Below are 25,575 nucleotides of genomic sequence, written 5' to 3'. Positions count from 1 at the left end.
CACAGAAGCGTCATGAACGGGTACTAGCTTTGAATGGTCACGTGTGCACAAAAGCAGCCTGAAGCGTAGCGACTCGCGATCACCCGTCGAGTCGGACCTTTTTGCTGCTGGCCTGAATAGTGCGCCACGTACTCTCGAAGCCGAACAAATACAGACACGTACCGACAGATACACCTCTACATACATATAATTAACTCATCCGCATTGGCGAACTCCGAGTAGTTTTCATGGACGCGAACCTGACGACCTTAAAGTCAGGATGCTGTAGTCATCATTTTGATGCAGGGTTTTCGTTCAGCAAAGTGAAATTTACCTTGAACACTGTAGCGGTGTAGAGGTTTTTCGTTCCATGGGTAATTCATTATTGATCTCTGCCATTTTAGTGTCCTCGAAGTAAATTTTTTCGGATGTTGAATTGCTCGTCACGTTCCAGCCAAACGGTAGGGCATACTTCAACTTAAAAACGTTGAATTATTTATTCATCCATGTTGCAGACTCCATCTGTGAGTGAGGCAGTGGAAGAGATCGAAACGGTCGTTCTGCAGTTCATCGGTCGTGGAGTACAAGATGTAGATTCGCGCGTTGGATCAATGACCACACTGCCACGTGGTCGAGGGGGATCAATGATGGATGGTGAGTTGAATGTGTTTTTTGCCAGAATGAAATCGGTAGCGAAACAGGGGACTCACATTATCACTTGAAAAAGTCATTCTTTACAGAAGGTTGTTTGATCATACTTGACCCTCACTGGTCATAGCCCGTTTGAGAATGCGTTATAGACAAAATTTCAATCGAGATAGATGGTATAAGTTCTTGGGATTGCGTCCTAATATCTTATAATGTGGCTTGTCCTGAAGAATCGGGACACTTCTTCTATTCGTTTTTCCTCCAGCTCTGCTTTGAACGAGTCCTACAGCGACCGTATGAAGTAGATGTACGGGATTAGGCCAGTACTTCATGAATTTATGGGAAGGAAAATGTGTAAGTTTATCGATACATATAGAGGGCTGTTACTTAAAAAAAAACAGAAACAAGGGATTAACTAGCTCTTAAACAAGCTGAAATAAACCTAGACAGGAATCTAGATCACCAGCCCAACCCCTATTGATAGGATAGATTAGAGTGTACTTCGATTTGTGTACCGGACTGGCAAGTAAACTGGTCCCAACTTCATCATTCATTTGGGATTTGGAAACAGTGAGAATTTAAACCGAGTTCGCGATCACCCGATTTTTGTAAGGGCCTCTTAACAGGACAAATTTCTGTTCCAGTGATATTTCCTGAAAGAAACGCATTCAGTGACTTCAATTAATTGTTTTACCATCTCAACGACTTCCTATCTACCAACTTGTTCCTGGGTTATCGCCATCGACACTGCTAGTGATGCATGCGGCGTTTTGTGAACTTCGAACCTCATCAATATTTGAACAAAGCAGTGAGAACAAAAATTTTGTCGGATGAATTCATTTCGTCCAATGTCGTCTGCTGCCATATGCGTAAAATAGAATAAAATGAAACAAAGCACAGGGCTGGTTGTAGTGTTTGTATGGAATCGAACTGTTCAATAAAACCAGCGTAGCCTGTTAGTGACTCTCAGACTTTTCTGAGCTGAATCGATCAGTCAGTATTGATTTTAGGATTTTCAGTCTATGTGGATGACTGCTTCGTGATATAACTCGGAAGGGGGATCACTTTTACGACCCTTCTTGACCGGATGCCTAGGACTCCATAACTTGATTTTCAAGTCGTTCAAGTTAAATCCGGGTCAGTTGATAGAGTACAAATTCATCTGGGCAGCAGTTCTTTTGCTCGGATTCTTGTCAGTTCCGACAATGTGCTTACTCCCGCGACTGCTGGTGACTGGTAAATACGGTTACTAGTTGACAAACTAGCTTTGGAGTTTTGATCGTACGGCTTTCGTATTATCCTAACAGTTAGCTGTGCTACAGTGTAGGTTCGGCGCATGATCATAGTTAAGGTTCGTCTCAGGTGAGCAAAGAATGGTCAGCAGTGTAGAGGGACTACAGGTAAACGGGTAATCGGTAGAAAAGCACATTCAGTATCCCCCCTTTCTATGAGTGATACTTAGACGATATTTTACTCCTGGCAAGAAATACAGAACGGGGTAAATACTTCCCCTCAGTTTTTAACACACTCCACCGAAACATTTTTCTACTTGTGCCGTTAAAGTGGAAAACAAAACCCCCTTTTTGGACATTTGAACACCAGAAACACCGTTGATACCATGTGTCGCTCCCACGGCACCACAGTTTTACAAGTTTCTGTCCCGCGCAGCACAGAGGGCTTTGGTTTCAACTTTATTCCTGATTTGTACTACAACATGTGCTGTGGTCAGACAGCTTTCCCGATTGTCTTATTGTTATGCACCTCAGAATGAGCAGTACCAAAGGAATCCATTTACCTAGACTTCTAAACTGCTCATTATTCTTTTAGCTCAGTGTGCTCTGATGTAGTATCACGTGGTAAGTCAGATGATCCGGTTTCAGATTTCTTACAACTGAGATGTCTACTGTTGGTAAGCTGTAGTGAGAAGGAACCTAGACTCCAGTCTTGGAATGGAACAGCCGCAGTAGTTCTGGGAAACTAATAGAACGAGTGGTGTAAGTTCACGGTAAGCTTGATTGTGTATGTAGGTTTATAGACTATATAGGTTTTACCGTCTTCAACGAGGAGCAAAAGCTCCATCCAGTTCTGATTCTAAGGTCTGTCCACGTAGGGCAATTACCCACTACCATACACCCAGTCTGTTAGTCGTGGAAAGTCTGAAACCTGTTTTGTAAGAGGTGGAAAGAAAGTACTTGTAAATCCACAAGCTTCTAACTGATCCAACAAGCATAGGGGAAGTTGTGTAAGGCAATCAATGATTGAGTTGGCGTAGACAAGAAGTCAGATTCGAATGCGTTGAAATTCTAATCGCAGAAAAGCCAATTCAGGATCTGAAGAAATCAGAAGGAATACGAAACTTTGGTGTGCGATCAAAGTGAATAATGATTAAAAAAATAGAAGTGAAATGTGGGAAAATGCTTATCCGTTCGGACCTGTCGTTTCAGCTCAACGCTACACCGTGGTCAAAAATTCACTCAATTTTAGGCTGCGGATAATCAGTTCTAACGCACATGTTTATTTCGACAAATCATGTTTTGCTGTTACTGCCTCGTCACTAAGTGGAAAAGCGCAATTCTGTAGTTTAACCCAAAAATACTTTATAGGGATGATTTATTCCGGTAGGTATTCGTCTGGGCAGTCACATTCAAGTGAGAATCGGGATGTTCGTACTTACGTTAAAAAACATTCGGTAGCAAATAAGCAAACGTTGTCTGTATTTCGGAAACATTTACGACTGATGATATGGAACATAAAAATAGATACAAAAGTCAGAAAGACATATAGGATCCCCATCACTCAAACCGTAGATCCCATCATTATAGGTTAGTTATTGGACTAACCAGTGGATCTCTTTAGCTGATCAATAAAACTGTGTTTTAACGAGCCACAACAGAACAGCGTACGATTTCATCTTAAATGGTCACTGGTTATTACGTAACTGACTGTCAAATACTACGGTTCTGATTAGTTTGCACGTTTTATCGCAACCGTAACTTTTCTTGCCAATGTAATAGACGGAGAACTAAGTCTTCTTTTCTTCCCTATGTCTGCAAACCCCGAACCTTATCTACCTGGTGTTTTTTATTTGGGTGATCTAACTTTTACGCCTATCATCCCTGCCCTTAAACACAACCCAACACTGTTTTGTAATGAACAAAACTTTGGACATTTGTTCATACTAACTGCGGTTCAGTCGAACCTAATCATTCAAAAAGTCGTATTAGAACGGCTTTTTCTCCACCACGCGCATCGGTACAGCGAATGCAAACTACCTCATCTGGCAGACATTTCCCAATTGCACCGCTATCCAGCTCTGGTATCCGAGCGAGGAGCACCAGCCCAAGCGTTACAAACTACAATCCGGTTGTCTCCCAGAAGCCACCCCAGCCGCTCCCGCTACACTCTCCTGTGGACAGTAGATACAAATCATTTCTTACCAATGCGTCCACACCAACAAGAGAGCTGGTCGGATTATCGGAAGTTTTCGACACACAACCGCGGGTGAACACACCAACTGGCTTTATAGGCAGTGAACCCCACAGGGGAGGTATAACACGCGTTGAACGGGGACCGTCCGTCTTGACTGATTCCAGCAAGTCTCAATCTGATCGGATTGTACAGCATCCAACCTTCAGACACAGCCCCGCTGATGACAGCGAATTCGCAGTACTAGGGTCCGAGATCAGTAGCATCCACCCCAGACGAGAAGCGCAGTCGAAATCAGCTGGGACGAATAACGTAGACACGCCTCATGTATCGTGGAATGGACTTAGTCACACTCCACAGGAAGCGTTCGAGACAGATTCAGGTTTGTGCTCATCACTGATCTACATAGAATCTTGATGATACAGTAACGATACAGTTAGTTGTCCACCCTAGATAGAAGGCCTGATGTGAACTAGTGAATCTGGCCTCTTCTTAAGGTGGTGTCTATCCACAGAAGAACGATTAAGTAAGCGTATTTGAAAATTTTGTCTGTTTACCGTGAAATAGTTATAAGCACCATATGTTTAAGCCTGGGTCCGTTATGTCGTTTTCTCAATAGTTTGAAGATCTTAGAGAGGATCGTGTATGCCGGACTTCATACGTGTACTTAAAGACGGAAACTTTTTTGGCTGTTCATGTAAAGCGATCAGTAGCCACATAGAATGTTATAACATTCTACGGGTTTGGATGACTTGATTCGTTTTTGCCATTCTGTTTACTATCAAGGCGGCAAGAATATCGATGTCGTGCATATAAACCCGGAAGTTCGTGCTGATCCGAATCTGTTCTGCCGGAACCCCCGAGTATGGCTGCTATGAGAATGCTCCCACTGGTAACAGTCAGGGCAGCTCATTTTAGTCCCAAGGCATTTGAAATCACCTTTCTGACGTCTCTGATTAAAATATGGCCTACATTAAGTTCAGATCTTAATAGACATCAATCAGCAGGTGTGGATGTAAAGCTATTTTCTCCTTTCGAAATATCCTCAATACAGCCCTAATACAGTAACCACCGGCGAAGGCATATCGATCGATTTTGGCAGCGTTATTGAATTGAGTACCACTCGGCCTTACTAGATAAGAGTTGGCTCAGGTCAGCCAACCACGGTAATAGCCAAAGGACTGGTTGATGCACTGTCTGAGTGTTGGGAACGATCGTAATTCGAAAGAGAACAAATCTTCTACAAAACATTCAGGGTATACTGGCGAATATCAACAAAGCTATACCACGTTAAATACGCGTTAGGTAGTTATGCGCTAGTTTAATTAACTATATAAACAAAACCATTCAAAGCGATCAAACAAAAGTGTTTGTCTGAGGCAAACATTGAACCCCCAAAGGTAGCTTCAAGGGGACAGATGTTTCTGACTGACAAAACATGCTTCATAAAAATAGTGAATCCATGACAACGTAAGACAGCTGTACGATGAGTTCAATGAGAACCCCTTCATAGAGCTAAAATTGGCACCGGACAGATGACCAGGGCCTGAGTTTGGCACATCGATCACTAGTCACACAGTGACGAACGCGTGCTTCACGTAAGTGTATGTGCCAAAGTACGGCGACCACAGACATGTCACGTGCATTCATGCCGCTGTCGGTCAACACTAACCAAATGTTTTTATCTGAGACCCGGTGGGAACAATTACATTAGCATGCGGTCATATTTCATTGGTGAGGTTTTTCATCTCCCTCTTTCTCTCTCCCTTTCTTACCGAAAACATCGTCTTAACCCCGTGACAATCACGTTTGTTGGGCTTATGTTTCTTGTTTCATCTTTTCGTGCCTATAACATTTGCAAACAAAACGCCGCCTGTGTGCCATCCTATCTGGATGACTAATCACTCGTTTGTGGACGCGCTCACTATCGATTTTATTGAATAAAACCGATATCATATTTCACACTATCAGGTCGAGCACGTTCTTTCGCTCCAAAAGTACCATTGCACCAATCCAACCTTGTAGAAACACAGAAACCAGCTCATACTGGTACATTACACACTAGTGATGGGGATATTCCAGTATCTCGATTGCCAGTGACCAAAACCTCCGATATTCGGGAAGGTCAGTACAGGTGTACTCAAAATGGGGCAACGCCACCGCTGTGCAATTTGGCCAGGTTAACCGACCCACTGGAGGTAGACGTATCACTAACTGATACGAAACCAGTAGCACGCTCACAGATGCAAAAGTTTATCCCACGTCTTGTGTCAAAAGGGGACGATACGAAGACAGATAGAGAGATCGCTGAAGTCGGTCCAGTGACGGTCAACTCAGAACAGGCAGCACCTCTTCAGGAAATCGAGCAACACGAGGATATGAAGGCACTTCAGCTAGCCCCACGTAGCTCACTTGGATCTTCTGAAAACGAAGATCTCGGTGCGTACTTAACCACAAAATTAGTTTCTAAATGTCCTCGGTGTCCAACTGTTTGTTGCTGTCTTACTTGTCCTTACAACCGTACCTATAACTCTCATAACATGCAACTTTTCCGCACATGGCCACACTAGATCTTCGAGATGCATGTGACGATACTGAACAACCCCAACCTCACTTCGATGCATATCTCAATCGCGAACAAATGTGTAACTATATTCTATCCAATGGCCTTTAAAATTGAAGGGCTTTTCACCCTTAATGAATGCATGTACAGACGACACCATAACGTTTTGGTGTTTTCCCACGCTTACCCGTCACAAATCCTGGATCCTAGCTTCAATGCTTTTTGGCTTCGTGCGAACTGCTATCACATAATATATTTGTGCCATCGAAAAGAATGAACGACAACATATCAATAAATGCTTTGTGGTCGTTCTCTTATGAGGCGTCAGTTAATGTCTGCCAATTACCAGCATTCCACTGTAACCCATTGTAATGGATTCCTCACATTTTTTCGTGACCATACGCACTTTATGACCTTCAAACGATGGTGATAAGTTTGTCGCATCCTCCATAAACGAACAACCCTTCAAAAGATCACCAAATCTTTCCTTCAAACAGACTCAATGAGATTCGTGTGGATTTCGATTAATTGATAGATTCCCGTCTTTTTACAACGGAACCTGTACTTAAACAAATTAAGACTATTGACCGGTGTAAAATCACGGGACTGAAGTTGACATGTGCTTCCGGTTCAGTCAATAACTACAATATACCGTACCTTGTTTGTTAGTCCTCGGTTTGCATTCATGCATCACAACTTCCCCGTACGCCATAAAGACATACACTGCTCTGTTACAATTCGTCACTCTGGTTTGATTCGGTTTCAAATTAATGTTGGTGATTAGTCAGCTTAACTTCAACCTCCGTCTCTTGTGGGAGAAGTTCGCGCGTAGTCAACTCAGAATGGCACTGTTTAAAAACAAAATAGGTGAGTTACTTTGCAGCCATATATATGAGTAACCAGTTCCACTCGGTTGAGCGTAAAGTCGGCCCTGTTGTTTTGCAAACAATCAGTGGATTTATATAACTAAGAAGTTTTTCGCTTTTGATTGCCACTCAAGCCTTAGAAACCGATATTCGAGGAGGTGTGAAGCTCACTGTGAATAGAATAGAAAGAGTGGCACTGGTAAGATTACGGAGGACAATTTTAGACTAGTCGAGCTGACACACGGTGGTGTGCAGTAATCAGCGAGTCCTCATCAGAAGTAGATTTCATCTGAGGTGCATGAACCAGGCGGACCACGTAATCTCTTACTCAACGCCCCCAATTTTGATCAAATTTCAAACCCACACAGACCGACAAAGTTTACCATGACCATTAAATCTCATAAATGAAAGTTCTAGGTTGCAAAACCTAACTGAATGGTTTAAAATTCCCCAACCTATCAATCGTAAGATTAAGGCACTCACAATAACCAACATGACCTTGTAACTGACATCCAACAGCAATCAGAACTGATCTTGCTGACTTGTTCTTTGTCTGTCTCAAAACTCGGCAAAAAGGTTATCTGAAGAAGGGTTTATGTGAAAATATGAAAACAGGAACCCTTAAGAAGAACATGGAATGATTCATTTGCGAACTTCCTGAGAGTAACTAACGGACACTTTCAAATAAGGCAGTGGAGCATACTAAATAAGGAAATAAAGCGTTCAGCTATAACGCCCTTCCTGTGCCCAGCTGCCGTATCACCTGACGGAAACACGAGAACTGAGACACTGTCGGGTTGCCCAAACTTAGGCAAGAGCAATCAAGCAGAGGTTGGGTTCGAATACTGGACCATCCGTTCAGTAAATTCGCTTTTTAGCCACTGATCCGTCTCGATCTCATAAAGCCCACTAGCCTACAGACTGCTAAGATCAAACTCATGCATACATCTTCATGGTTGCGCTTTCGTTAACTTCCGCGGGCAACTATGGTTCACACCACCATAGCTATTCAAAGTTGTTCATGTTGGTTGTTGCAATCGCTGATCACTCTTCAAGCAACATCTCTCAGAAAATCAGCATGGCGCCGCAGCCATCGACCATGGAGTGTGCTGTTGACATGTCATAATCCTTTCATAATGGTAACGAGGTATTGGTAATGAGGTTTTCGAAGTTTCAGGTCGGGCTTTTGTTCCACAAGTTGACTCCGAGATTCGTAAACTATGCACCGCTGGAGTGTTGCTCGACTTTCCTGCATACTATGACTTCATAAAATGAATGGAAGTTAGGTTTGAAGCTTCATACTCTCCTTAATGCTCAAAAAACTGAATATCCCACAGGTGACAGATTTTCCTGTAAGAACGTGTCAACCAATGGGCCAATCAACACCGGGTCACATGATGTAAATCGCACGATTGAAGGATAGTGACGTTCTTCGCTAACGTCCTGATTTTTAACAACCTGACGCTTCGTGGAAGACTTCACACAATATGGGATGGATTTTAAACGCCTATCCCCATCTGATTTGTCGTTGTTTTTGCTGTTTTCGTTGGCTCTTACTGCATCTGATTAATGTTTAACGAGATAAAAATAGACCGGTGAATTAGTTACATGTGTGCATCGATAACCTGGTGAAAGTGTCATTCATTTCAATGGAAACGACTGCTTTTCTGCCCTTTTCTGATTGAAGAGGCTCTTGATTAGCTTTTAAAAAACAAGCCATTGACATTTTCTGAGCCTGAGAACAACTCTCCAAAAGAATTGCTGTGCCCTCAGAACCATTCTACAAGGCACCGGATTCAGACGACCTTAATAATACGTCATGTAGCTGGAGAGAAATGAAGTACAGACACACTGCTGCAATCAGCCGTTTTAACATAACAGTTATAATATCTGTAACTTGACAGTTTGAACATTGCTAACATAATTGTTTCACTTGACAAGTCGGAAAATTCGAACAGGATCAGTGCATCATTGAGGAGTTAAATAAACTTCGAACACAACGTTGCATGTACTAACCTTTAAAGATAATCCGCCCATAATTTAATTTCTATACCAGCAACTGGAAGGGATATCTTATTGGTGATTCACCCCGCCATATATTCTAACAGTAACTTTTTTGAGTTGCCAAATCCCCTTGGCGCAGGTCCTTTAGCCTGTATCTGCAGACCTTGCTTGCATAACCATCTGCCTGTTGTCATTATCAATCTCTATTGACTTATATTTATCTTGTGCGTGGGTTACCAGGGCTGCAAAATGTGGACAGCAGTCAGCGTGGAGGCCTTGCCAAACGAGGATTCTCTTCCACACAGTGAGTTTCTCCCATATTTGTACGCCTCCTCATTATTAGTAGCCCAAAAAATAAAGTGAAACAGTGACTGGACTTGTCAACATTGCAGGCGTCCTTTTGACTAGTTGTTGAAACCTGAGCTCGAGGCAGGACGGTTTCCCACCAAATCACCAGTGCACTAAATACACTATCCTATCACTGACTCTTTTGGGTTCATATGATTTTATCGGAATGTGATCACATTTTTAATGGGATGAACAAAGCTTCATTCATTCAGTCCGTGTTTAGCGCTGGAATTTGGATTACTACTGCTACTAATGACGTTAGTCGATTGATCCGCGGACCAAAATCCTGCACGTAGTCCGTAAGCAGTCACGTGATGATACAACACTTATGCGCAATCCATGTAAGGTACTTTTACCCTAGCATCGAAGATGTGACAAGCAGCTATGCCGAAATGCATATTATGCTAGACTGAAATTGGAAAATAGGAGCTATGTCTCACCTAGTAATGGAATGATATGGCTGAGTGGCTCGGCTAAATGAGATACTCATTCATACTGGGCTTGTTGGGTTTGCAGGAAGGAGACGTCACGATTACCAGTTATAAGCTCCTGACTTCAACATTACAATGATTTGATGAATTAACTTGCTTTGCTTACGCAAACGGTCTCATTAACTTTGACCATATCTCTACTGTGAATATTCGGTTGACTTCCAGAAATTACTGAACGCACCAACAGTGGCGAGAAAACAACGCATCTCTTGAACTGAAGAGTAAACCGCTCTTGATTAATGTTGTGTAAGATACAGTCTTCTAAAGTCCTAATGTGTCAGTATCGCGGAAATTGCAGATGCGCGAGGTTCCGAACTTATTGGAACTCATCAGGTGGATGAGGGGGAATCCAGAATTGTACTTTTACGTTTGGTTCATTCCATTGTGATATGGATTCACCGTTTTAACATTTAATCCTAAATTCGGTCAGGGGCGTCCAGGAAACATGCCTGATTACCATCCGGAAAATTCTTCTTGTGGTAAGCTACTGTGATGTCTACCGGTCGTTCAAAGTAAACAGCCTCGGCTGACCAGCCGAGCGGACACGTATTCACGAGCCACCTAGGTAACTGAAAGTTCTGCGTAGATTTCGCTTCCAGTTTCCCAAGTTTAGCACATCGGGTCTATAACACTGAGTGCGAAGCTCTATTGAGGCTACTCGTTTGGCCCGATTTGCTCCGGTTCACCGAACTTAGGACCTTCGGCTATTCAGCACATCACTCAACTCAGCTTTTCACTGAAGGGAGGAAGGGTGGTTAGTGTGTAGCTGATACACTAAGAGCTTTGTAAGCGTCTCACTATGTGTTTAATTGGTGATGAGCTCCAATAAGCGCACTTCGATAGTCCAGCCTACTGCACGCGCTTTGTGTGACGTCCACATATTAAACGTGTGATTCTCCGTAGATATGATCAAGCCATCATGACGCAATCACCGATATATTATGCTTTGAAAATATGTGAAACAAGAGTTTGTTTGAGTCGACTGAAGAATGTTGGGGGAATATGGAGAAAAATGAGCCTACGGGGACGCCAGAATAAATATCAGATTTATTGCGACCAAGGTAGCTAAGCTCTTCACTGAGGATTTCAGGGTCTTCATGGATTGAGTCTCTGCTGCAGTGTGGAGCAGGAGTTGCTTACGGTCATACTGAACGTATGAAGAAAATTTCTCAAAAGAGCTTTGGAAGTTGGACGTGCGCAGAAAGTTCTCCCTGGTCTCCCGCATTTAAGAAGTAGAACATTTTTTGATTGACTGGAATGCACATAGGCGTTAAGTCGTGTGAGAAGTTTTTAACTTTTGGAGTCACTGATGGAAGAGGACAAGACACCGTAATGGAGGCTGCACTGTAAGCGGTCCAGAAGGCCTAGTTCATTTTGTCATAGCATACATAGGGAAGGGAAAACAAAGTCCCTGAAATTAGGCAGTATGTTGCTTAAGGAGGCGATTCCTGCGAACACCTGACGGGACGCTCGAGGTCGATCCGCATATCAAGAAATGTGTCGGTCCCAGTTTCATACAATTTCAGGAAAATGATATTTCATCGTAACGATGCATCGACCAAAGTTTGTAGCTAAGGGGACCGTTATTGGTCACCACACTGTTCCACACACAGATGTGAGAGCAAGCCTTTAGACACATGTGGGTCCCCAAGATAGGGTATTATATGGGGAGAACGGGGCCTTCCATGGCCAGAGGGATTGAGGACCACCATCACGAATTTCGGGGATTCTGAGAGCGAATATGACGCAAAATGTAGACGACAGTTACGAATAATTGACTGACGTCCAAATCGGACTTACCTCTCTTCACCTCGAACTGCTTTGATGGATCACTACAAAAGACAAATAATACGGTTTGTTCTTTGCTGGGTGTAAAGCACCTTTTACTAGGTTTAAACTCGAGAGATCCGAAGGTAAATAAGGGACAGCAATTTAAAATCGCCGGCGTACTCGGCTGGTAGTCCATAGTTACGGGGGGGGGAAAGAAAAACTGAACAGCTAGAGAGGGGTCCATTGACATACACATGGTCAGCCAAAAATCAGTTTGGTTAGAAGGTAGAAATTCACCCCTGACGCATTTGTTACACTTACACCCCGGGATGTTTATAACCCAAAGGGCTAACCTATAGACAATCCAATTTTTGTGTTGCTTCAGGTAGACCGATGACCTGTATTCCTAATGGGCCGAACAAAGAGTACACCTACGGTGATATCCATGGAACTTCACTCCTAGTACCATCTTAATGACCGAAGTATCGTGTCATTTCACAGGCTTAGTGCTGCCTGCATCAAATTAACTGGGAACCCGAACCGCAGAGCGATCAAGTCCCAATTACATATGCATGTGGCGCTATGGTAGCCAGTGCCTGCTATGTTCTGCTTTTGTGGTGTTAGTTACAGAGGATCGCACAGCACTGTCACTAGGCTCCAGGTCCTGTAGCCTTAAATAGCAAAGCCAGGTCCACTAAATTTTCTGTACCCGAAGACTTCTAACTGACGGGTTGCCATGTGTTCGACCTGCGCAAACATAGCCATGGACGTTGCGAATCCTGGTTGTGCCATCAGTAGATCCAATAGTGGCCTGACGTCTTTCATCCTTCTGTTATCCAGCTCGAAGTTGATGGTTACTAAGCTGACGCGTATCAGTTTGTATCCTCAACCGCTATACCACCCTGTTTTGTGTTTTTGACTTTTCATCAGATGAGGTTGATGTTGCTGGTTTTGAAACCTACTACCACGGTGTCATCGCTTATATCCACAAGGGTTCCACTAATTCGGATTCAGTTTTCCACAGATCTTCCTAGTTTAGGTGCTCCGGGGTTCATTTTCTTCCCTTTAAAGAACGACTAAGTATTCAAACTACCATCAGCCTGGAGGCTGTCGATTCGAAACCCCCTACCGGAGTTTCACGAGATACGCACTTCTCGTAATGCCATGAAGGATGAAGCAGCTTTGAAGTGAATCTCGGCTTTTGAGTTTGGGCTGCCTTTAATTGTGAGGCGAAATTTCTATAAATACAAGCCTCAATTATTATGAGACTATTTCTTCACGGCGCACCTGACGTAGAACCTCCATCTCGCGCCTTTCAGGCCAGCGGACAAGTAGTATCCACCCCATCAGGGCTCCTCAGGGTCTGGACGTACGTGACCACTGCTGCGGTAACTTTTAGTTGGACCACTGGTTTGTAGACACGCAGTTCGTTCTTGAGTCACACACGTTTGCAAGGTCCCTCGAAAGCTTTACAACCCTGGGAACACAGAAGGTCAGCCCAAGTTCAGAAGTCAAGCTACCGAGACAGCTGAAGTCTGTCGAGTATTCTAAGAAGTTTACTTCATTCCTGATGCGTGGATGAGTGTTAGGGGCTCTAGCAGGCATATATTGTCAAACAGCGACCGTTTTCTTCGAAACTCTAAATACCTCCAGAGACCATACCTCATCGACAGGCATGAAAATCCAAATATTAATCTGATGAACTGGTCTGTCTGTCTCAGAACTATTAGTCTTGAACAGACCTCCAAAGGACCGGTATTTTTTAAGTGTGCATAAGCAGCATACTAATGAACGGTAACATCTGTCGAATAGTGACTGAAATGGCAGGTGCAGGAACAAAACAAGTTGTGACCTCACAACAACTCTACACTTTTTTGTCTCATTTTATCGTGAGGATTTCGAATGAGGCTCACAAACCTGTTATTGACATGGTACATCAAGGAGCTTGAAGTATATTTGAAGTTTTTACACAGTTTGGACTGACCTTGATGGCCTTTTACACTTGCTCACAGTAAAAGGGGTTATTTGTGAGTGAAAAACCAAGGTAGTTTACTAGCTCAGTGAAAATTGCTATTGGTGGTTCGTGTTGCTCTTGTGCTATCGCCCGTTCTGTCCTTGCCCTTGATCGGCTTAAGCTTGTAATCGAATTTGCTCAAGAAACCTGACAAAGACTGAGGATCGTGGGGAGGCTAAAATGACTTGGGAGTTCATATATTGGAGTTTTAGTTTCGAACATTGAACATTCCCAGTTCAGGTGAGACAATTATGTTATCCAAGCAGGCAGAATTAAGGGGTTCCTTTGTACTCGATACATCGACCCATTCCCGGGAAAAGTACACCGGTGACACTTAAATCAAGCTTTGAGTGTTGTGCTGGGTCTATGGCTTCTGTATCTTTGTGTACATCAGTGTACCTGAATGGGTAGAAGGCAGTTACATGCGATATGGTGGTTTCTTTGCTTGCTGAGTTGACTTACTACCCCCTCCTATTACTGTTTCCAGGTTCCTCGCGCGGAACAACTCCAACAGCGACTTGGTTAAACCTATGCCCATGCATCAGTCTCAAACGATGATATGTAAGTTAACTTCAACTGTCCAGTTCGGCTGACAAACTAGCTATTACTTGTTAGTTCCAATCAGTAGTTCCCCACCTGTATGCGGAGGTGGGGTATTTTGTTCAATAGGTATCACCTGTTTAACTCACTAGTTACAAAAATTTAGTTATTTTTTGGAGGAGCTCATGAATAATTGACAAAAAACGGAACTAATTTCAGTTTATTTCCTCACAAATTAGTCACGCCTCACTCCATGACAATCACGAAAAATAATCATTGTTTGTTGAAACCCTTGTAGTAACGTGTTCTGCACAAGTGCATATCAGTACTTCCTCTCATTTTATTATTGATTAGTCCAAGCCATCGTAAAGGCACCATTCTCAGCTTTTCATCATAGTAGATCTTGTGACCCTTTCAAGACATTTATAACGCCACGAACATCTGCAAGCTAAGCGCTCCTAGCCAGTACCGTCTGGACGAATTCCCATATCGCTTATTTCTGTGATGTCTCTGATAACGTTGTTACTCATTATTTGAGTGGAAGAACTTAAAAGTTTTGCCAGCGTTTTTCTCAGCATGAAAGTAGAACGTCAGTTAGGATAGTGAGTGAACTAATATTAGAGGTGACGTCCAAGCGGATTAAAATAGATTAGTGAGAATTCAGACAACAGATAGTCCCGTGAAGGCATTATTGGCTTTCAAGGGAACTTACTAACCATGTGAGACATTACCGTCTACCGAGAGGGCTCTCTTTTTGTCCAGTGCTAAGGCATCAACGAGTCCTTTGACATAAACTCTGTTTTCTATTCCCCCTTTTCTTGAAGATTGTACTTTTCCACTCCCGAACCCCTTTTTCTAAAGCTCCATCACCTCAGCCTTTGCAAGCTTCTCGATTCAATACAAGCGCGACTTTGGTCAACCACTCTCAAGCGACTGTACTGCTTAACGGCAGTCGAGGGCATCTGTCCTCCACCAACTCAACCGCTGCCCCAACAACCACGACACCTGTGATCACAAACGGTTGGAAGGTTGATGGGAGTGTCAAGCAAACATCTATCGACAGGGGACAGGACAACGGTAACTTGGGCGCTGTGCAGGATACAGCTCCAAGCTGGTATCGACCGAAATTGTCACGGGAAGCTGGTGAGTTCTTGCCATTACATCACGTCCAGCGGAATAAGTACCCCAGCCAGTCAAGCTTAGTTTGGAGGATATGGGGTTGCTGCGACTGAAGGAAGGAGCAGCCACTCTCATGGTTGTTATAAGTGCCACCTAGCTGAAATCTTTCGGGAAAGTATCGGATTCTCTTTCAGCTATCTACACAAAACCGATTTGGATAAGTGAGAAACAACTGTGCTTCGGTTGTTCACACCAAGAAGACAACACTGATAGTCATATTTAGTCTGCTGGACCATCACGGTCATAGGCTCTGTTATACTGGGGTAAAACAATGGTGGCAAAAAAATCCGACCATTACCCAAATGTGGAAACGCAGTGGTCGCTGCTTCTAAAAGTCACAGCAAACAAAATTTTTCAATCTGCTTGACTTTTAAAGTGACAGCCACTCGGAATTCTTGGTGCAGTCAAGCAGAAGGCGCTTATTTGCGCTTACTAGCAGCCTTGTTTTACGAAGCATGATGTTTTTGTTTCTTCGAATGTCCAAGTCTGTATTTTTCCCTTTGTTGGTCGTACACCCATGCTGTTGATGTTGCTTTGAAAAACACGAACATATGAGCTAAAGATGACATCAATTCGTCCACATGTGAATTGCAGTGCTGCATAGTAATGGCACACTTGTGACAGTTTGATTTAATGTTTGGGTGCTTTCATTCAGTTGTCATCTAATTTGACTGGTAACACCAGAATTCGGAGTCGTTAATTTGATGATGAGATTTCATTTTATCCGAATGAAAGTTGCGGTAAACAGCATTGTAGAGCAATTGTTTTCATGGGTTTTTTCTCACTTTTAGTGTAGTTTCAGTTCGTTGATTTTGGTCAGGTTCGCTCGCTTGTTCTGAATGTCTCTGAGGTGCTCAGTACAATAATTAGTTTCGAAATTATCCGTCTCGTATAAAATGAATGACTTAAATGGCATTTCATCCTGAAGTTTGTAACCTTAAAAGAGGATGGTTATCTGAAAATATCCCATAAGCTTCATCGGTATCGATTTTTGTTGAGTCTCCATTTTGGTGCTCCAGATGATAGGAGTTTTCAAAAATACCAACCAAGTCCATTCCAGTTTGTGACACTTTGTGACCTCAACTTTAGCGGGTCACTGGATTGTTTTTCCCGCCAGTTTTGCTTCTCGGCTCTACGAAAAATCACTTGAAGGCCTTAAAATGCCGTGAACTACGTTAGCATTAGTTTGTTAGGGCCTCCTGCAAGGCCAGTGAAAATCAACTGCTCGTTATCTTGAGGTCCTTCAGGTAGTCCTAAGCGGTGAACACATCACTAACGTTTCTAAGGATTTCAGTGACCTTATGAGCAGTATTCAGAACGAATTTTTTTATCCTGAATGTCATCCCAAGTTCTGAAGCGCGATGAGACCTTTCTGCAAAACAATTACTTTTGGATTGTCACAATTGAAAGATTTTGGTGGACTTAAGCTGAGTTTTCCATCAACATCAACTTGGTTTGCAAATGAGCGCTGAGTAACTTCAAGTGGCTCACCTGATGCTTCCGCACAGGCATCGATCAGGATGGAGTCACTCGAATAACGCATCTGTCAGGTAGGGCGACATTCCTACTTAACCGTGGCCTACATACTGTACTCGTAAGTACGTGGCCTGCAGGTGCATGGGCAGTTGAACCGCGGTAACTATGATGCACATGGAGGTTGGATTGGTAGCCATGTGGTGTAGATGCACGCGACCGTGCGACAAGCTCAGCGAATGAACCAGTTCCTACTCAGTTATTTCAGTGATCTTTTGGCAGTAGAAATTTCGTTGACCTCTGCGCAACTTTTTCGGTGATGAGAGTGAGTACCCGATGCAATAACATGGAACCTTCTAAATAGTGCCGGCTGTCTTGAAAATCTTGAAAACTGTGAACTTCGTTCCTCTTGTCGTGATTAGAACGCGTATTCTGAAAAATGCTGGTGGGCGATGCCTTGAAATCTGATCCATACCATCTCCGAAGAAATTAACACGGATTATCCAGCGTCCGAATTCCTCATATGTCCCCGATGATTCGGCCATATCTGGTAGCTTACTTTATTCCAATTACTGTAGTAATTTTCTGAAGGTCATCTGTGTGATCCCTTCATGCCACTTCGATGTATACAAGAACATCTGATGTCTCTGTGGCAATGGTTCATTTTCTCGGGTAAAATAATACACCCCAAGAGAGTGAACCGTAATGAGATGTGTGTGATCTTTCCTTAGGATACCGTACACCTAGTCAGGATTGACATAACCTATTCTGGACTGTTCAAGTTACTAACGTCATTTAGGGAGAGAAAATTATTGGACACGGCACACGTCATTTCGTATTCTCTTTCTCTCTCACGTCCTAGCTCTCTTAAGGCATTTTCTGACCCTAGATACTGTCAGTTAACCTCAGCCCTAGTGGACTTCTTATGGCCATCCGATCGGTCTGGTAACGAAGTTGTCCTTTAAGACGGGGAGTCAATATGCCATGATTCAAGAAATCAATTTTACTTATCAACTGTATTTCACACTTAAACCGTCCATCAGGCGGCATGTTTCTTACCGGTGTCCTGTTTCTGTCATTAGGAAGACTTAAGAGCTGTCATTAGGTGCAGCGTAACTTCCTGCAAAGAAATTCACTCATTTAAGTCATAAATTGAATTCGACAGGCCATACCACATTCCACAGTCTATTGTCTCTTCTTTCAACCTATCTTCAGCGATAAACATACTGCGTCAACAGCCTCCAGGCAACTTCCTCATTCGAGATAGCACAACTTTCAAGGGAGCCTATGGACTCGCTGTGAAAGTGGCAACACTTCCTCCCAAGGTCACTCAGAAGTCAGGTGAGTGCAGATCTGTTTCTCTCATTTCGCGTTGTGCCAGGAGCCAGCTTCCTCTGCTGTGTGTGAGCAAATGGATACAACTGAAGGCAAAAACCGATTTGGAGCTGACGTTTGTAGTAAAATCGGTAATCCGAATACCTGATAAAGAAACAAGCAGTTGACAGAATTACTTTTCCGTGTGATCGCCACATGGTCCGCGTGAAATTCTGTAGTACAGATCTGAAAATTTACGAGGTAGTAGTTACACGAGGAAAAAACCCTTATTGTCAGCCCGGTTTAAATGTACTGTTAACCCAGTGACACATAGTTGTAACATTGTTATACCCGAGTTTCAGTTACGCCTTCTCACATGTTAAAGTCCATTTGGTGAGAACACTCTAGTCACATGAGTCTGCGTTCCAGAAGTAGCAGTACAGTGGATATTTTCAATAACTAATGTCACAGGTATTATCTTATCCACTCTTAAAATGCGACATGCAAACATTAAAAAATTTGGTGGGCATGCTAGGGTCCGTTTATTGAGCTTTCTATTCCAAAGATCTCATCCGATTCTTCCACTGAAAACCTGTTAAGCTGACTTCACTTTCCCAAATATGAGGTCGAAATTTTCATCAATAGGTGAACTAGTTTTTTTCTCAGGTTACTGAAGGCGCTCAGTATTCCCACAATGGAATTGAATTTTCGAAAGATACATGTCCCTGATGGCACTAAAATGGACAGGCAGCTGAGTTCAGAGTATCAGTCCAAACGTGTGACCTCAATCTAGGCATCCCGGGGTCCCCGCGATGCTAATAAAATATTCCACCAGAGGTGTGATCGCTTCAGTAGACAATGGAATTTGGTGAACAGCAAAAACATGAACACAGATTGGGATGATTTTTGGTTTGATCACATACGCAATGAAATGCAACATTTTGATTTAAAAAGTTTCATTCCACTCACAAAGGTATTGCAGCTAAGATCATTGTGCGGCCAAGGACAAAGACAAGCCCAGGATGGGAACAAGTGGCGGTTTTCTGCGTTCTGACTAAATAAGTGGGAGGTAAAAAACCAATCGGAGCGTTGATAAACGTCAGACAGACAAGGTCAGATTGCAAGGTCAGAGAGCACCGAGTTAGGCAGTACTTCGACTGCGTGTGCAGTCTGTGAACAGATGGCTGGCCTGAATGCTGTGGTTCGGTGAGGGCATGGCAACCGTAGTGCAGGTAATCTCGTTTCATCCACCAAGGCTGTGCCACCTCAGCTGCGGCTTCTTCCGAAGTGTCGCCGAATGTATTCAGGTGCGAATGGAACATGGCACGCCTAACGCCTGTGAAACCAGCGAACTGCTTTTGGATCCTAAGGTGTTCCCCATGGCGTAGGCTCCAAACTTAAGAAGTTCAAATCAGTCACCTGTGGTAGCATGAATAGACCTTATCATTTAAAAATCAAGATGACTCATGTAGTTTTTCACCGTCCAGTGGCATTAAGTCCTCTGTCCAGTTGAATGTTCGCTGTTAGAAACACGTGAATTAACCATTTTCGGCTCCTAGGTGATCGACTTAAAAGCTATTCCAATTCAGGCTTTGCAACCAATGGCACTTCATATCAGACTGGCTAAATCCATTCAGTTATCTACAAGAGCTGCATGGCGGCCACTGTGGGCAACATAAGTTCAAATTGCAGAGTTTAACATGTTTCATACTTTCTCCAAATCTTCATTCTTCTTCAACATTGCGCGTCTGTAGGTCTTACATTTCAACGTTCGTCAGACATACTCGCGTTTTACTTGCCCGATAAATCATTTGTCACCTCTTCTCGGCCCCACAAAACCCGGCCTCACTTGAAATAGACTGTCTTTTATGCCTGTTTCGATAGTGCATACATAGGAGCCGAATTCACACGTTTTGAATTGTAATTCTGCCAGTGGTAAACATGCTATCTACCGTAGCTTGTTGGAATTTGGTTGTATCGATCTTTGTTGGACCATCAGCGGTGTTAGGCGTCTGGAATTTCTTCAGTTAGGGAGAATGTCAGTCATTGAATAATCAGGCCACTGTTGGCTCGACAGAAAGGCCTGTATGTATCGATCATCCTTGACAGTCCAGCTGACCCACACACACATTAAGCAATTTTGACTGGCATGGTTTATCGATCGCGTCGCTGTTTTTCCATTCTTCTCTGAGATGATGGTGATGGACTATCGGCCCAATCCTATTGGCCCAATGCAGCAATGCATTGCCTCAGTTTAATTGGGCTCAGTCCGTATATTTGCCTGGGTGATCAGAAAGTACGACTGCCACTCTGGATAATGTTGACAGTTCACCTTGTATCATCATTTCAGACTGAAAAGTGCAACACAGCAACAAAATTAGAGGTTGCACAGTTATTCATGTTTGAAATGCCCTGGCATGTGGCGTGATTTATGGGCGTATATTGTATGCCGACAAGATAGGAGCCGGATTTCAACTAGGCAGTTCTAGTCGGGCAGCGGCTTCAATATCCGGTGGTTGAGAACCTAGGTGTATGTCTAGTATGTGTGCCCTTTTGGTGATAGATACCCAGTCAGAAAAGAAGTCTGAATATCTAGTTACCTGACGGTCTCCGCAGGTGACCAGTCCTGAAAACCGACCAACAACATTCATTACGTTAAGCATGCCGAAATAAATTGACCTAAATCTGCTCCAGATTCTATCCGGCTACCGCCCTAGAAAAATTACGAAGGACTGGACTTTCACCAACCCGGGTACTCAAATTCCACGCCACTACCAGACAGTGTTGTGTTGCGACGTCCCAGAGGTTGATTGACATAACCTGAAGAATTTTTCTGGTGCACAAGTGCACTTGCACTTCGCAAAGTATCCTCAGCAAACACATTCGGTTTATACGTGAGCTGAACTGATTCAACTGGGATTCATTTGAGTCCCTCTTAAAAAACCAAATGAGTTTGCACACAAATAAATTTCGCGCAATGTGTACTGTGTGAGTCCAAGAAGAACATAAGGTTGACGGAAACTCGGGGACTGTGCTTAGTTGCTGAGTCCAAGAATGGTGAAACTAGTGTTGGGCTGTCGAAGGGCTTCATTAACCTTACGAAAAGTGGGTTCCGTCAAGAAGCCCAAGCTGCTTTAGTTGTGAAGCGTCACATGTGCGACTTTTAACCTCATCGAGCAGCGTTAGTTCAATTGCTGATGAGTCCCAAAAAGAGGAAATTGATTTTCACCCTTGGATGACATGGTCACAAAAGGCACCTCCAGTACCAGAAATCCCTTCACTTGGTGGAAAGTTACTTCACCGGAAGTGCAGAGTTCGATTCATGTTATTCGTACAAAAATTCCTTTGATGCACTAGTTAGTTATCACTGTGTGCGTTGAATTTAATCGGATTTATGGGACTTTTGGACGAAGTTACAACACTCTACCACAGACCGAAGTTTAAGGAACTGATGACAAGTGGGAATCAGTCACTTTTTGAATGAATGATCAATCGTCCCATGTATTTCTAGGCCATTATTTTCCGCTTCGGTCCATCCATGATCAGAGAGGAAGAGCACTGACTGAATGGTTTAGGCAAGCTAACCAATAACAGTGAGGTCATAGTTAAAATCAACCAAAAGGAGTGATTCAGCTGCTAACCGAAAAGCGGGAAAAATATATCATGTTTCATGGAAGTTTTGAAGTTAGCCGAATAAACGTAGACAGCAAAATCTTGGACAGCAAATGATTAGAGATGATGCGGCGCCTTGTTTGTTGTGATTGTCGGGAGATTCGAGGCAGTACTGACCAACTTAAATGTCGAGCCGGACAGATGGAGTAATTAGCCGGCTGGTCCGACTAGACATGTGGATAAAAATAAACCACTCTGGTTGCCTTATAGAAATTGGAACTGATTTCCGTCCGCCTAATCGTTTAAAGTACCCGCGTCGGCTCTTAGTTAACAGCTGGGTTATCACGTAATAGAGAAGGGTGATCAGTGAAACACGGTCGTATCAGAGGCTGGGGTTAAAGCCTTCAGAAATGTACAAGTGGTACTCAGAAAGGTTCCATTCATTAGCATGTGGGCTGATAAAGATATCCGCAGAGTCATCCTCATTATTCTGTATAAAGTTTGGACGCAAACCGTTCAACCAATGAAGATGCAATACTTGAGCTCTTCTGAGAAAACCCGCTTCTAGCATGAAGTTGTCGACCGACTACATGTTTCAACCGACCGCTCGGTTGTGCAAGTTATTGTATGAGATATAATTTTGCCATTCGCTGTTGCATTGCCCTCAGAATATGAGGGCTGGAGAAACTCACCGATCGATAATCTATCGCCTTAACCTTCATTGACTGTCAAAGTCATGTGAAATTAGATGAAACCGGGCAATATCCACGGGTTTTGTGATATGACAACCTGCACAAGATACGAGTCTGCTGCATCCTATCATCCCATGCGATGGCACTGTACAAAAGAATACTTTTGCACGTTGTTGAAAAGTGCAGTCATGGTAGTACTGCGAACACACTCGCAATAGTTTGAGTTGTAGCATGAAGCGTGGGGAGGTCTGTTGCATCCACTTGACTGGCTTGGTAAAGTAACGACAGCTTTTCAGTTCAAAAGTGAAAATTTTACGTGACCAGTCTGATCGACAGGTAAGGTGAGTGATTCTTCTGTCACACGGGGAGATTATATTGTGATTTACGACCAACAGTTATTAGTGATTGTGAGTGGTTGCGGATCCGCAAAATTCACGTTTATATCACTCTTGTATGAATATTCCTGCCCTGGTACACTTGTTTTGGTGAGTCCACAGGAAAGCGGGGAAGAACTGGACCCAAGTTTTGCTTTTTCTAGAGCTCGTCAACAGTGCATCTCCCTGTGTGTGTCGGCGTTCGAACTCCTGACAGCTGACATGCGACACGATAGTCTTACCACTACTTACCGGAGCATGCTGGACTCATCTGAATTATCACATCTGAACAGGGTAGTGTACTCACACTTGAGCGATTTAAGTAATTTGCCCGACGGCTCGAACGACCACCCATTAACTGTCGATCGATTGACCCGCTTAGTGCGTTACCAGCTACAGAAATCTCAGTGAGAAAGGGCACATATTGGAAATAAACTAAATAGGTTAGCTCTTGGGTAATAAGTTGCCAGTTGCTGGTGGAAAACAACTAATTCCGGCTTTCTTTCCATTTACTTTCTTCCTTCGTTTGAACACAGTTCAATAAAACTCTGCTTCCATTCAGAAGGAAAGTACTGATGATTTTTACTGGTCTTATTGTTTCAAATTATTTCACTTGATGGATGGGCCTAGCGTCACTTGGCCTAGTTTTCGTCTTTCTAGGTCATGCCGGAATTATAATTTTCCTAGGCCCAAAGGTGTTGTCAAGGTGTGCCGATTTTGACTGCAGAAATCACCGAGGTTTTCAAATCTACTGTACCTTTTACTTCATGAAAGTATCACTTGGGTATCTTTCATGACAGTCGGATGACTCGGTTATTAAATTGAACTGGCTTCAGAAGGCTCAACAGAAGGGATGACAGCTCACTAGTAATGTTGTTGGTAAGGTGGACGAAGCGAGAGTGAACTGGACTAGGTTCAACACTTTTGTTCACCCCGAGTCGCAAGTCCTAGTTGCTGAGTACCCCCTTTTCTTGGTCGTTTGATCCCATGTAGTGTACAACCTCCATCCCTACCGTGCTATTTAAAACTCTGCTTTTTCACTCTCTGTAGGTTTTACCAAATTTGTCCGAAGTCTACTCAGTAAGCCTTTGTGTCGCGCGCCACTCAATTTGTAGCTCCCGCCATATGCACGCGCACCTTACACTGTTCGTCCATTTGGGCCAACCTCGCCTGTTGTTGGTATACTATTCCTCGCTGCTTATTTTCGTTATTACCCAATTCGCTATCAGATCGACCTTCACATAGTTTAAGTACATCCATATTGGGTGGTTGTTGCTGTGTTTGTATGTGTGTCTTTATGCGTCGTTATGTGTCTTCATTCATCCAGCTAACACCCAGTCGTAGCCTCATATACATTTATCATGGGTACACCCGGTGCACTACACGTCTACACCTTCAGGAAACACGCACCTTGTGATTGGATGCATGACATGTTTGTCCTGCCCGACCAACCCATTGATTTTTCCTCAGTCAGTCGAAGGTGAATCTCAGTTTGTTTCTCCGGAGTGAGTGCATGCTGAGAAGTGAAACATACAAAAGTGCATGCCCAACCCATACCATCGAGAGCTGTATTTATGCTCCGTAACCTTCGTCAATGCGCGATACAAAATGTGCGGTACATTGGTGACGGAGAATCATACGTCTCCACTACTGGTAAACAGACTGGAAATCCTTTGATACTCTTATTCCGGTGGATTAGTAACGCTTCAGAAAAGAATTTGGCACAGTTAAAACAAGTGGATCGATGAAGATTGAATCCATCAGTTAAAGTGCGGCTCGACTGACCTACTAAAGGTTGAAATTCTACACTGAGATTTAGGGGTGTCTGCGTACTGTTTTAATAAGCTTGTCGCTTTGGGTGCGTTTTGAAAATAAAGAGAGTTCACGAAGAAGTCGTCATCGCCCAGCACAGCACTGTGTAACAGCATCCAGACCCAGTGTCAAAACTGTCCCAGATGAACTGTGTGGGAAACCTTTTCTGTCAGAAAACAGTACGGAGGGTTTCTGGGTCACTGCATAGAAAACCTTTTCTGTCAGAAAACAGTACGACAGGTTTACTGGTCATTTGCATAGAATGTTTGATATCTTAGTCAGTCATCAGCCATTAATTCGAAAGAAGCTGGAGGCGCACGGATGATTCATCCAATCTGATGAGCCGGCTATGCGGAAAAGACTGATGCATCGATCGCTCCCCATTGCTTTACGGAAGTACCGTGCAGAAAGCCTAGTCTTGTTGCATTATTACAAAGTCTATGGTTTATACGAGAAACGTGTTTGCAGTT

At 43.4% G+C, this 25,575-nt stretch overlaps 1 protein-coding gene across 1 annotated transcript in view; it reads left to right on the top strand.

Annotated features, from left to right (window-relative positions):
• T265_14202 (hypothetical protein) overlaps positions 1–25,575 on the top strand; it is a gene marked incomplete at both ends in the record, with an annotated part of 144,129 nt that overhangs the window by 98,059 nt on the left and 20,495 nt on the right. The window contains 8 exons of the mRNA XM_009172509.1: positions 495–633; positions 3,821–4,435; positions 6,025–6,492; positions 9,727–9,790; positions 14,597–14,670; positions 15,511–15,792; positions 18,517–18,642; positions 24,344–24,373. Coding sequence (XP_009170773.1) covers positions 495–633; positions 3,821–4,435; positions 6,025–6,492; positions 9,727–9,790; positions 14,597–14,670; positions 15,511–15,792; positions 18,517–18,642; positions 24,344–24,373 — 1,798 coding nt within the window. The remainder of the gene's footprint in view (positions 1–494; positions 634–3,820; positions 4,436–6,024; positions 6,493–9,726; positions 9,791–14,596; positions 14,671–15,510; positions 15,793–18,516; positions 18,643–24,343; positions 24,374–25,575) is intronic.

The sequence above is a fragment of the Opisthorchis viverrini genome (assembly GCF_000715545.1).
Source record: "Opisthorchis viverrini unplaced genomic scaffold opera_v5_157, whole genome shotgun sequence".
In the NCBI taxonomy this organism is placed as follows: Eukaryota; Metazoa; Platyhelminthes; class Trematoda; order Opisthorchiida; family Opisthorchiidae; genus Opisthorchis; species Opisthorchis viverrini.
The sequence above is the reverse complement of the archived record's forward strand: the minus strand, read 5'-3'. Positions and strand labels throughout refer to the sequence as shown.